At 39.0% G+C, this 14,760-nt stretch overlaps 1 protein-coding gene across 1 annotated transcript in view; it reads right to left on the minus strand.

The window, feature by feature from the left end:
* LOC133644099 (uncharacterized) overlaps positions 1-14,760 on the minus strand; it is a 52,653-nt gene that overhangs the window by 2,241 nt on the left and 35,652 nt on the right. The window contains exon 4 of the mRNA XM_062038421.1: positions 7,086-7,161. Within this exon, the coding sequence (XP_061894405.1) occupies positions 7,086-7,161 (76 nt within the window). The remainder of the gene's footprint in view (positions 1-7,085; positions 7,162-14,760) is intronic.

The following is a 14,760-nucleotide window of genomic DNA, read 5'->3' on the forward strand; positions in this document are numbered from 1 at the left end:
TATGCTGTGCGTGAATGCACAAAGGTGAGCTTTGTTGATGTTATTGACTTGTGTGGAGCGCTAATCGGACATATTTGGTCACTGCATGACTGCAAGCTAATCGATGCTAACATGCTATTTATGCTAGGTCATTTTATTTTGTAGTTTACGTTTCCTTCAACTTGAACACACTTACTGGCCATTCTAAGCCAGTAATTTCCAGGAGTTATCACACTCTCTGAAAAGCCTCCGTTTTAGTCATGTTTTCCAATGTTGTAAAAATGTGTAGAATAAATATTACATTTCAACATTTCTGTCAACGAAGATTTGCATCAGCCTGCGACACATAGTCATTTTGATAGTAGGCTATTAGCTAATGTAGACACTTACATCATGTGTTGTCTTCATTACAACACTTATATAAGGCATTATATTTTTTGCGGCTCCAGACAGATTTTTTTTTGTTGGTATTTTTGGTCCAATATGGCTCTTTCAAGACCAATGCAAAATATAATAAAAACACTCACTTTTGGAGGTACAAACACCAAATATATATTTTGCATTGAACAAAAATATTAGAAAGGGCTGTTAGTGTCTACACAATTTTTTCCACCCAGGGCCACACAGTTGAAAAATAAAATAATGCAGGGTCCATTTTGATATTTTTACACTTTCAAGACCAATGCAAAATATAATGTAACCTTTAGGGCGGTCCTCAATTGTTAAAGGTCCCAGGGATCCAAAACAGTCTCAGTCATTAACCCTTGGGAAGATCTGGCACCTTTGTGGGTCTTTTTTTATTGCCTTTAAAGATAACATCATGCAACAGAATGTTCATTTTTTTTAAAGTTAGCGGGATGAAAAATGGGCACAAAGAATGTGGAAATACTGTCAAAGCGCTTTGAGTACCTTGAAGGTAGAAAAGCGCTATACAAGTACAACCCATTTATCATTTATTTATTATTAAAAGTAAGTTATTTGTTGCACAAACTATTGACATTAGAGTTCCTGGTGACCACTTATTCCCCCATTGACTCCCTTTTATAATGGCCTTTTTTGATGTACTGTAAAGCTGTTATCTCACTATGTTTTTTCCATGAAAACCAAATGAATCCAAGCCTTTCCTTTTGAAATAGGTGCAAAGCCTATTAGTGATGTAATTTGACTCCTCAACCACTAGATGCCGCCATAGTACCCTAAAGTACCATATATTCATATTAGACGCATTGTTGCTTTAAATCTGCCAACAATTTATACAGTACAGAACAACGGAGTTGGAAGTTACCTAAGAGTTGTGTGGATGCGGTTATAAAAATATTGTGCGTGCGTGCATAGATGTTGCTTGTGTTTTTGCCATGAGAGCAAACTGGGTCTTCCTTGACAAAAAGGGCATAAAATATATTTAAAAAAAAACAACAAAATCCAACTACAAATGCTTTATCGATGGATAGATCTGATCTAGAGATTTAAGCGTTTAAAAGTAGGAACAAATTATGTATATATATATATATATATATATATATATATATATATATATATATATATATATATATATATATATGTCTTACTTTTCAGACATTCACCACATTTAGGGGCTCCCCAACGGTTAAAGTAGCAAACATAAGTCACATATTATTTGTAATTTCTTTAAACTTTCAACATATAAATATCTATACATCAACTTCAGAGCTGTTGCTGATGCTTTTTCCTTTTTTACAAACCCCAAAACCAGTGAAGTTGTCACATTGTGTAAATCGTAAATAAAAACAGAATACAATGATTTGCTAATCCTTTTCAACAAATATTCAATTGAATATACTGCAAAGACAAGATATTTAATGTTCGAACTGAGAATTGTTTGTATTTTTTTTTTTGCAAATAATCATTAACTTAGAATTTAATGGCAGCATTGCATTGCAAAAAAGTTGGGTCAGGGGCACTTTTACCACTGTGTTACATGGCCTTTCCTTTTAACAACTCTCAGTAAACGTTTGGGAACTGAGGAGACCAATTTTTGAAGCTTTTTAGGTGGAATTCTTTCCAAATCTTGCTTGATGTACAGCTTAAGTTGTTCAACAGTCCGGGGGTCTCCGTTGTGGTATTTTAGGCTTCATAATGCGCCACACATTTTCGATGGGAGACAGGTCTGGACTACAGGCAGGCCAGTCTAGTACCCGCACTCTTTTACTACGAAGCCACGCTGTTGTAACACCTGCAGAATATGGCTTGGTATTGTCTTGGTGAAATAAGCAGGGGCGTCCATGATAATGTTGCTTGGATGGCAACATATGTTGCTCCAAAAACTGTATGTACCTTTCAGCATTAATGGCGCCTTCACAGATGTGTAAGTTACCCATGTCTTGGGCACTAATACACCCCCATACCATCACACATGCTGGCTTTTGTTGGTTCTTTTCCTCTTTGGTCCGGAGGACACGACGTCCACAGTTTCCAAAAACAATTTGAAATGTGGACTCGTCAGACCACAGATCACTTTTCCACTTTGCATCAGTCCATCTTAGATGAGCCCAGCAAAGCCGGGTGTTGATAAATGGCTTTCGCTTTGCATAGGAGAGTTTTAACTTGCACTTACAGATGTAGCGATGAACTGTAGTTACGAACAGTGGTTTTCTGAAGTGTTCCTGAGCCCATGTGGTGATATCCTTTACAAACTGATGCTGGTTTTTGATGCAGTACCGCCTGAGGGATCAAACGTCACAGGCCTTGCCGCTTACGTGCAGTGATTTCTCCAGATTCTCTGAACCTTTTGATGATATTACGGACCGTAGATGGCGAAATCCCTAAATTCCTTGCAATAGCTGGTTGAGAAATGTTCTTAAACTGTACTACAATTTGCTCACGCATTTGTTCACAAAGTGGTGACCGTCGCCCCATCCTTGTTTGTGAATGACTGAGCATTTCATGGAAGCGGCCTTTTTACCCAATCATGGCACCCACCTGTTCCCAACCTGTGGGATGTTCCAAATAAGTGTTCGATGAGCATTCCTCAACTTTTTCAGTCTTTTTTGCCACTTGTGCCAGCTTTTTTGAAACATGATGCAGGCATCAAATTCCAAATGAGCTAATATTTGGAAAAAATAACAATGTTTACCAGTTTTAACGTTAAGTATCTTGTCTGTGCAGTCTATTCAATTGAATATAAGTTGAAAAGGATTTGCAAATCATTGCATTCTGTTTTTAGTTACGATTTACAAAACGTGCCAACTTCACTGGTTTTGGGTTTTGTATTTATTCGTAAACTTTGGAAGTATTTTGGTGTCATACATCAGATATATGATAATAGCTTTAGTATAGAGGCAACTTTTTCCCACTCTACTGGTAATTTAAAGGCCTACTGAAAGCCACTACTACCGACCACGCAGTCTGATAGTTTATATATCAATGATGAAATCTTAACATTGCAACACATGCCAATACGGCCGGGTTAACTTATAAAGTGCAATTTTAAATTTCCCGCAAAACTTCCGGTTGAAAACGTCTATGTATGATGACGTATGCGCGTGACGTCAATCGTTGAAACGGAAGTATTCGGACACCATTGTATCCAAAACAAAAAGCTCGGTTTTCATCGCAAAATTCCGCAGTATTCTGGACATCTGTGTTGGTGAATCTTTTGTAATTTGTTTAATGAACAATGGAGACTGCAAAGAAGAAAGCTGTAGGTGGGATTGGTGTATTAGCGGCTGGCTACAGCAACACAACCAGGAGGACTTTGAGTTGGATAGCACCTCACCTTGACTTCCTCCGTCTCCGGGCCACCGACCGTATCGATGATCGGGTGAAGTCCTTCGTCGCGCCGTCGATCGCTGGAACGCAGGTGAGCACGGGTCGTGATGAGCAGATGACAGCTGGCGTAAGTGGAGAGCTAATGTTTTTAGCATAGCTCTATCGAGGTCCCGTAGCTAAGTTAGCTTCAATGGCGTCGTTAGCAACAGCATTGCTAAGCTTCGCCAGGCGGTACAGCATTAACCGTGTGGTTACAGGTCCAGAGTTTGGTAGTATTGTTGATCTTCTGTCTATCCTTCCAGTCAGGGGCTTATTTCGTCTGTTTCTATATGCAGTTAAGCACGATGCTATCACGTTAGCTCCGTAGCTAAAGTGCTTCACCGATGTATTGTCGTGGAGATAAAAGTCACTGTGAATGTCCATTTCGCGTTCTCGACTCTCATTTTCAAGAGGTTATAGTATCCGAGGTGGTTTAAAATACAAATCCGTGATCCACAATAGAAAAAGGAGAGAGTGTGGAATCCAATGAGCCCTTGTACCTAAGTTACGGTCAGAGCGAAAAAAGATATGTCTTTCACTGCATTCTAGTCTGTCACTCTAACGTTCCTCATCCACGAATCTTTCATCCTCGCTCAAATTAATGGGGTAATCGTCGCTTTCTCGGTCCGAATCGCTCTAGCTGCGTTGAAAACAATAGGAAAATATGAGGAGGTGAACAACTGACTACGTCACGGTAGGGGAAAGGCTTTTTTTTTATCAGAGACTAAAAGTTGCGAACTTTATCGTCTTTCTATACTAAATCCTTTCAGCAAAAATATGGCAATATCGCGAAATGATCAAGTATGACACATAGAATGGATCTGCTATCCCCGTTTAAATAAAAATAAAAAATTTCAGTAGGCCTTTAAGACCCACTTTTATTCTCTGGCTTTTAACACTACCTGAGTTGTGTGGTCCTCTGTTTTTAAATTTTGATTTATATTTTTTGTTTTAATTGGTTTTACACTTTAAAATCGTTTTTAATCATATTTATTTTTATATTGTTTTTATATTGTTTTTATATTTTTGTTTTTATTCAGTCATTGGTGGAGCTAAGGATAATATTTGAATATTGTTTTTAATATTGTTGTGCAGCACTTTGGAAACATTTTTGTTGTTTAAATGTGCTATACAAATAAAGTGGATTGGATTGGAGAGGATAAAAGTGAGCTTCTTGGAGCCCCACACTCTGTCGGTGACAGGCGTGGACAGTGTTGCCAGATGGGAAACATTCGCTAGGACTGCTGAGACTTTTTCAAAATTGTCGAAAAATACTAAAATATTGGACTTTTAAAGAACTTAGACTAAAAGTTGCGAACTTTATCGTCGTTCTATACTAAATCCTTTCAGCAAAAATATGGCAATATCGCGAAATGATCAAGTATGACACATAGAATGGATCTGCTATCCCCGTTTAAATAAAAAAAAAAAATTTCAGTAGGTCTTTAAAGCTGCACTGCCTTATAAAAGCACGCAATAGTTTTGACTTACATGAAGCTAGAAATGGTTATAAAAGTATAACTAAAAGCCCTGATGTGTCTGTCTTTGTGGCGGAAGTTGTATGGAGAAAGCTCCGCACTGTTGCTCCTCTCCCTAGGTGGGGTCATCCTATAAAGATGACCGCAAGAGCACGGCGCAGATTGCTCAACGAGGTGAAAAATAATCTGGAGTGTCAACTAAAGATTTACAACAATTAATGCTTTTGGACCTCAGTGCTGCATTTGACACTGTCGACCACTCAATACTTTTGGACAGGTTGGAAAACTGGGTGGGGATCTCAGGCACAGTTTTAAGCTGGTTCAAGTCATATCTACAAGATAGGAACTATTTTGTTTCCATTGGTGACTTTGTATCAGAACCAACCAACGTGTGGAGTCCCCCAAGGTTCAATCTTGGGGCCGACTTTATTTAACATCTATATGCTCCCACTAGGACAAATCATGCAAAATAATAACATTGACCATCATTGCTATGCCGATGACACCCAAATCTATGTAGCGCTATCACCAAATGACTATCGCCCCATAGATCTTCTGTGCCAGTGCATTGAGCAAGTCAAACACTGGATGTGCCAAAATTTCCTACAACTAAATGAAGATAAAACTGAGATAATTGTTTTTGGTGCTAAAAAAGAAAGGTTTAAAGTCGTCCAACACCTTCAATCACTGTCCCTGAAAACCTCAAATAAAGCCAGAAATCTTGGGGTTATTTTAGATTCTGATTTACATTTCGACAGTCACATCAAATCAGTAACAAAATCGGCCTACTATCACCTCAAAAATGTAAAAAGACTTAGAGGGCTCATGTCAGCTCAAAACTTGTACATGCCTTTATTACCAGTAGGCTAGACTATTGTAATGGTCTCCTTGCAGGTCTTCCCAAAAAAACTGTCAGGCAGCTACAGCTTGTTCAGAACGCTGCTGCTAGAGTTCTAACAAAGACCAAAAAATGTGAGCACATTACACCAATTCTTAAACCCTTACATTGGCTCCCTGTACATCAGAGAATTGATTTCAAAATCCTCCTGCTCACATATAAATCACTACATGGTCTAGGTCCGATGTATATTACTGATATGCTCCCCCTATATAAGCCCTCTAGATCACTAAGATCTTCTGAGACCAATCTGTTAGCGGTTCCCAGAGTAAACTCACATCAAGGGAGCGCATCATTCAGTCACTATGCAACAAATAGCTGGAATAAACTTCCTGAAGATGTCAGACTTTCCCCAACTCTGACTACTTTTAAAACTAGACTGAAGACTTTTATGTTCACCTTAGCTTTCAGCTAAATCTTTTAATCTTTTAAATTTTAACGTCTGCACTGTTTTTATTTTTATTGTCTGCATTTTAATTTTGCTTTTATTTTCTTTCATTTCACTTTGTTGTCTGTGAAGCACTTTGAATCTGCTTTGTGTATGAAAAGCGCTATACGAATAAAGTTGCCTTGCCTTGCCTTGCCAACAATCTCTGGCACATGCCAAGATTTTTGTTAACATGTCGAAAATAAGGAAAACATTAAGCAGGAATGGAGTTCTTGGGAGGACACCGCGGACGAAACCACTTTTGGTGTTTCAGGGCCTGGACGGATTGCTGTCATCGATGGAAAAATGTATTCCCATTTGGGAAAACTGAGGACCATATGTCCGCCAACCGAAACTCAAGAGAGGATGGGTGATGCAATGACCCAAAGCATAAAAATAAGTCACCATCAGAATGGCTTAAACAGAAGAAAATACACCTTCTGGAGTGGCCTAGTCAGAGTCCTGACCTCAATCCAATTGAGATGCTGTGCCAAGACCTCAAGAGAGTGATTCTCACCAGACACCCCAAGAATGAAACACTTTTGTAAAGAAGAATGGTCCAAAATTCCTCCTGACCGTTGTGCAGGTCTGATCTGCAAGTACAAGAAACGTTTGGTTGAGGTTATTGCTGCCAAAAGGAGGGTCAACCAGTTATTAAATCCAAGGGTTGACAGACATTTTCCACCCTGCACTGTGAACGTTTACATGTTGTTTTCAATATAAAATGAAAACATATTTTTGTGTGCAGTAATAGTTCAAGCAGACTGTGTTTGTCCATTGTTGTGACTTTGATTAGGCTCAGAACACGTTTTATGGCTAAATCATGCAGGAATCCAAGTAATCCCTAACGGCTTACAAACTTTTTCTTGCAACTGATCAGATAGGGGTCAAGATTTGCTAAGCCAGTTCTCAGCAAACTGTAGTATGTATACCACTGGTGGTGGGTGGGCTCCATCTAGGACAAGGGTGTCCAAACTTTTTCCACTGAGGGCCGCAAACGGAAAAATTAAAGCATGTGGGGGCCATTTTGATATTTTTCATTTCAAACCATAACAAAGTATATGGATTTTTTGTATTTATTTTACCTTTAGGGGTCCCGGGGACCATAAAAGGGTCTCAGTTATTAAAATGTTAAAAATAAGTCAAATTTGTATTATTATTTTTTATTTAACGCTTACAGTAAATCTCTATATCAACTTTAAAAAAAAAATGTTTTATGGCTTTTCTGTAAAAAACAACTTTGTTTTTTTATAGTAAAACTGAAATATGCAGTATTTAGTAATTAGAGCCCTAAAATATAAATAATGCCGGACACCATTGATTTTAATTATTTAATATTTTTGAGTCATCACTGTGAAAAGATAAATAAAACACCACTAAATATATTTGGGATCCAAAAGGTGCCCCACTCATAAAGTGATACATTTTTATTATTATTATTATTTTTTTTACTTTCATCACTTAAGTTACGAGATTAACTTCAGATATATCTGTCGATTTTACTTTTGAACTATTATTTTGTTTGTTTTATGCTCTTTTGTCAAAGAAAACTTTGTTTTTATATGGCAACTACGCAATATATGCAATATTTACCACATAAAACATTTTAAAGTGAAAAATTTGAACTAATTGGAGCTTTGACAATAATTAATTATAACATGGATTTTTTGTCTTTATTTTTTGGAGCAGTTGCAAAAAAAGAAAAAGAAAGAAAGACAAAATAAAAAAAAACTGCCTGCATGGCAGCTTTGTGTCAACATTGCAACTTTTTCTCGTAAGATTTCACCTCATTCCACTTTTTTTAATGTTTATTTTTATTTTTTGCAATAGCATTTCCAGAATGTGTGGCGGGCCGGTAAACAATTAGCTGCGGGCCACAAATGGCCCCCGGGGCCGCACTTTGGACACCCCTGATCTAGGAGTTACGACAAAGAAGTCTGTAAATATGTACCGTATGTGGAGTATCATTGTTGATGTGTGTGCATTGTGTGTAATGTTACAGTGGCCAAAAATATTAAATACATGTAAATAAAAGTCAGCCGTAGCTCCTATTTCGCCCATAAAATCCAATAAATAACCATTTAAAAAGCGCCAACAATACTCAATTTACATTTTGTGACATATATCAAACAAGTATCAGTGATATTGTTATTATAAGCGCTAACACAGACTAACTATTTATAGCGGTGACGTGACCTAGGTTTACTTCAGCGAGTGGTTTGCTGCTTGGAAGTTTATTGTAGATCATAAAGCATGCATCTCACCTAAAAAATAGATGACTGAGGATATAATCTGACAAGTTGGGACACTTTGACAGCCATGTAGGACCTGGAACTGACGAGAACGACACGAAAAGCGCCTGCTCCCCCCCAACCCCCACCTCGTTTCTTCGCGAGGATTATGAGTCATTCTTCATCGAAATGGGAATATATGAACATCCTAGCGGTTGGCATCCTAATGACAGCAGACATTGCACAGTACGTGAGGTTTTATTATGTTTGTTGGCTCTTATGAGGTCTGCAGTGAGCAGAAATCAGTGATGACGAAAAAAAAGCTAACATATTGTAAACGTATGCTTAAAATGATCAAAATACGTAAATATTAAATGTTGTTATAAATGTGCTCGTTACTACATTACTTACATCATGTATATAAAACCTTAATAAAAGGTGTTTGGATATTTTTTTAGGGGCTCGATAGGCAGAATTGAACGGCTCCCTTAGGCTCCATTGTAAGCAGACCTTTGATCGCATTTATATAATATTTAGAATGAAAAAAAACCCCAACCTATATCGCCATGTCTTTCATAATAATAGTGAACGATAGGAAAAAATCCCCAAAAAGTGCAGTTCCCCTTAAACCAGGGGTGTCTAAACTTTTTCCAGCAAGGGCCGCATACAGAAAAGTTGAAGGCTCTAGGGGCCACTTTGTACTTTTTTGTACATTCAAGACCCGAAAACCTCTTACATGCCAGTTATTATTTTTTTTAATTTTGCATGATTTCCTGTCTAATGCTCTTATTTTTTGTTCCACGTCCTTTTTCCTCCATTTGTCAGCTGAGTGCTGGCGGCGTCACCTGTCCCTGGTTGCCAATCAGGATGCTTTTGAGGACTGGATTATTTTGCTTTGTACCTCAACGTTGTACCTTTGCGCTTCATACGTCTCTTTTCCATTTGTGCACCTGCCTTTCTCTGGTAAAGAAGACTTATTTTCTGCACTTGCCTGCCATCTCCGCTCCCCAGAGTGCCTAACGTAACAAAAACTAATACAACGTAGTTGAATCAATTATTCTCATTATTTAATTCTTTATCAATATTAGTATGATTATTACATTATAAGGCTTAGCACACTCAAAATCTTACCATTACCATTCTTTTGTGCACTTGCCTGCCGTCTCTGCATCGCGGAGTGCATACATAAAACGAAACGTAGCAAAAAACTAGTACAATGTAGCTCAATCAATTATTCATCGTATAATTAGTCTTTATTGCAGTGGATTGTCCAGAGCTTAAACAGCAACAAAAGTGAATTTAGTACAACAAGTGTATTTTCTCATAGTCAAAAGTGCATAAGTTGAATTGTTTTGTCCCTGCAAACAAACGGCCGTCCTCCGGAGGACTCACAAAAAGCAATCTCTCTCGCGTCCTGGTCTCCTGCCATTTTTATCTGTCTCTTCGTGCGTCACTCTGTTTTTTCTCGTGCGTCACGGTCTTCGACATGTTTGTTTTGCAACATCCTTGAATCCCTTAATCATACTTAGACAATCAAAACATTCTGTAGACAGGTTGGCACGACTTAATATTCACTTTTGTCCCACACCCGGTCCATTCAATGGCACAGAATAGAAGAGAAATTAAATGAGCGTACATTCTTGACAGACATGAAATATAGTTCAAAGGTCAGAAATTCTACTACGTTATCAATACTTATTATTATTATTAATATTTAGCTTTCACAAACTCTAAATCTTACCATATCTTGCAAGCAATGTGTACATATGTTCATCAAACACCATGTAAAAGACGCTCAGGTTAACAGCAATTTTGGTTTTTAGGTCCCATTTTGGGGGAATTTGGTCTGGTTCCATTTTTCCTAAACACAAATTGTATTTTGCCGATGTCGCAGGCCAATTAAAAATATGCTGCGGGCTGCAAGTCGCCCCCGGGCCACACTTTGGACACCCCTGCCTTAAGCCTACATTGTAAAACATATATTGGAGGCAAACGTTGTGCGCATCATTACAGGACGCGTTGATATCACTATCAATCAATCAGGGCCGGCCCGTGGCATAGGCCGTATAGGAAAATGCTAAGGGCGCAGTCCATCAGGGGGCGCCATGCCAGTGCCACAAATGTTGGAGAAAAAAAAAAAAAAAAAGTTGGTACTATTATTTCTAAATGCAAAAAATAATCCCACGTTAATTAAAATGAAAAGTAAAGCCTATTTAATAGAAATATTATTTGTTACAACATTACGCCCCCCCTCCCCCCGCACTGTGCGCCCCCTCCCTTCCCGTATCATGACTCTTGCCACATCAAAAAATCAACACAAGATGTCAAAACGGCCAAAACTGTCAGGTGCCCAGGGAAGAAAAAATAGAAAAGAAGAGGAGGAGAAACGAGAAAAGACAGAGGTAGCAGGTAGGTAACGTTAGCCTACATAAAATTATTTGTCTATTACAGAATGTGATAGTAACCTTGCTTTTTAGCATTAAGCTAATGTTACATGATTCAGCAATTGCTAATCAATAAATAGCTAGTTCTGTTTTAACGTCGGGTTAATATTGTGGAGGGGGCTAAAATGTTCTGGAAAATAATAATGTAACGTTAGGTAATTACAGTACTCCCACCTTACATTCCTCAGGGACATTTGTATTAGATCTTTTAAGCAGGTGTTTTTTGTTTACATTGTTATTGCCTTCTGGTTAGCTAATGTTTGCCCTGCAGGTAATAGTCACTTTTCCACCCCTTTATATATTAGGTATAGTTGTAAGCCTAGTTGTTAAAGTGCACATCATTAATGTTAATTAAGCAATATCACATGAGAGTGAATGCTGTTTTTTTAATTTGAGCACCCCCCCCCCAGGGGAGACCGGATGCAATGGACGTCGAGTGGGTCTAGCATAATATTGTGAAAGTCCAGTCCATAGTGGATCTAACATAATAGTGAGAGTCCAGTCCATAGTGGGGCCAGCAGGAGACCATCCCGAGCAGCGCAGAGATGTCCCCAACCGATGCACAGGCGAGCGGTCCACCCCGGGTCCAGACTCTGGACAGCCAGCACTTCATCCATGGCCATCACTAACGACCAATACTGTGCAACGCACAGAAAGTCGGCCATTTTGTACAGTTTTTGGGGCATTTAAGCCATTCCTAGTTCGTCTTTTTTTCCCTGTTTTTAGTTTAATAAAAAACTGCAAACCACAAATGGCCCCCAGGCCGCACTTTGGACTTCAGTGTCTTCATGGCTATGTAACATGGCAACATGGTCGATCTGGCATTGTGCGGGAGAGTTGCTGTGGTCACCGAACTTTGAAAATAATGTTAGGAATCTCATTAGAGAGTTCTTGTGTGGTCGGGCCCCTCTGGAGCAGGGGGGGGGCGAGTACATGCAGTGGCATTTTAGATAAGGGTCACATGGGCAGTTTCCCATGGCGGAAAATCTTGGGGTTTGGGGGATATGCGGGTCTCAGTCTTCAGGTTAACGAGAAGGTAAGCTAATCAAAATCAATAAATTGCTAAATAAACAAAACACATTTCATCCTGATATAGTACGATATTCAGAATCAGAATCAGAATAGTTTTATTGCCATTGTTTGAGAACGGGTTCACAAACGAGGAATTTTTCTTGGTGCAATCGTGCAACATAAAACACATAACATATATTTGGTAATAAAAAGAGCTGTAACTGAGCTATCAGATCTCGTTGTAGACTTAGAAGGAATTCAAGGAGCTACTGTTAGGAGTTATTGACTTCATGTTATTTAATTCAAAACAAATGCGTTAAAAAACAAAACAAGCAAATGGATGGTTTAGCCTTGATTGGTAGTTGAGGTGTCGACTGTGGGGGACGATGACATGTGCATTTGATAGGAGTGCGGTGCACCAGAAAAGATAAAAAAAATTGTGTACGTTTTGTCTTGTCAAGGAGGCGGGGTTCTGTCTTTTATTTTGTCTTACAGTGGGTACGAAAAGCATTCAGAGCCCTTTCGATAGATGGACAGTACTTTATTGATTCTTTCAGGAGAGTTCTGTTCACTCTTTGTTTCCTTGCAGCCATTTGCTAAAATCAAAAAAGTTTAAATTTATTTCGCATTATTGTACACTCTGCACCCCATCTTGACAGAAAAAACTGAATTTTTGAAATATTTGCAAATGTATTAAAACAAAAAACTCAAAAATCACATAAGTATTTAGACCCTGTGCTCAATGCTTTGTTGATACACCTTTGGAAGCAATTACAGGCTGTAAGGCCCATTTCTCTTTGCAGCACCTCTCAAGCTCCATCAAGTTGGGTGGAAAGTGTTGGTTTTCATCCAGGATGTCTCTGCATTCATCTTTCCCTCAATCCTGTCTAGTCTCCCAGTCCCGGCCGCTGATAACCATCCCCACATCATGATGCTGCCACCACCATGCTTCACTGTAGGGATGGTATTGGCCTGGGGCCGTATTTATCAAGCTTCTTAGAATTACTCCTAAGAAGTCTGCTAAGAGTTGACTTATGAGTAAAGAAATTCTTCGCTGAAAGCTGCACTTAAAAGTTAGTTATCAAGCGTCTTACTCACACTTTCAGCGAAGTGTAGGACTGAATCTTAAGTGTCACACTCAGAGCTGAATTACGACATTACTATGTGCCGTAAACGGAATTTTAGGTGACGTCATTTCTGTGTCCATAGAAATGACCAATCACGGAAGGGAATCCCTTGTCTAAGAATAAAGAAATATCTTTGAAATATTCAAGTGGACAATGGGAGTGTATATTTTGACAATAAACTACAAAATAATACAAAACAAACAAACAATATTGGCAATGAATCAAAAATAAATGTTTCCTTTTCTTTCCAATTCACTCTCGTCCACACTTGGACCGATGATCCTTACATGTGTACCATCGATTGCCCCGACCACTCCATGGAAGCGAGCTACCTGCATGAATGCAGTTTACTTCTGCTGAATTATCCGGGGTGTAGTTGGAAAGTCAATGAAACGCATGACGAGGTGAGGCCATTATTGTTTCCATAACAATTCTGCTTACTGATGGTTGTGATGGCCCCAAATCATCAGCGTTACACTGTTGCATTTTCCAAGTGGCGAGATATCGAAGCATTGTGATGACCTTTAGTTCTGCTGTGAAAGCTCTGCTGCGTGATGTTGCTGATGAGATGACGCCCCTTATTAAATCTGTGACAAAAATAATACCCGCTCTGTCTAAACGATACCGTTTGATCAGCTGCTCGTCATCAAACAAAGCCAGGACATCCTTCCGCTCCCTGAACGTTCGCGAGAGTCTCTCTCGCCTCAGTGCCATCCCCCGCTGGTAACTCCTAACCACTTAGGACACCTCTGAAGGTCTCTTAAATATCGTGGAGAGTAGCAATGATTCTTAGACTTAAGAAAGTTGATAAATAGCTTTTATTCTTAAGTTTGAGAGTAGGACTACATTTTGCAAATTCTCAGGAATTAAGTGTAAAATGGCACTCTAAGACGCTTGATAAATATGGCCCCTGGTGATGAGCGGGGCCTGGTTTCCTCCGAACATGATGCCTGGCATTCACGCCAAAGAGTTCAATCTTTGTCTCATCAGACCAGAGAACTTTGTTTTTTATGGTCTGAGAGTCTTTCAGGTGCATTTTGGCAAACTTTTTACTAAGAAATGGCTTCCGTCCGGCCACTATATCATCCAGGCCTGATTGGTGGATTGCTGCAGAGATGGTTGTCCTTCTGGAAGGTTCTCCTCTCTCCACAGAGGAATGCTGTAGCTCTGACAGAGTGACCATTGGGTTCTTGGTCACCTCCCTGACTAGACTTAGATGAATGCAGAAATGTACAGAGACATCCTGGATGAAAACCAATAAAGACATATACATATATATATATACACACACACATCTGCGGTCCCTCCCAAGGTTTCTCATTGTTCCCATTGGGTTAAGTTTTGCCTTGTCCGGATGTGGGATCAAATCCAAGGATGTT

The sequence above is a fragment of the Entelurus aequoreus genome, linkage group LG27 (genome assembly GCF_033978785.1).
Source record: "Entelurus aequoreus isolate RoL-2023_Sb linkage group LG27, RoL_Eaeq_v1.1, whole genome shotgun sequence".
NCBI lineage: Eukaryota > Metazoa > Chordata > Actinopteri > Syngnathiformes > Syngnathidae > Entelurus > Entelurus aequoreus.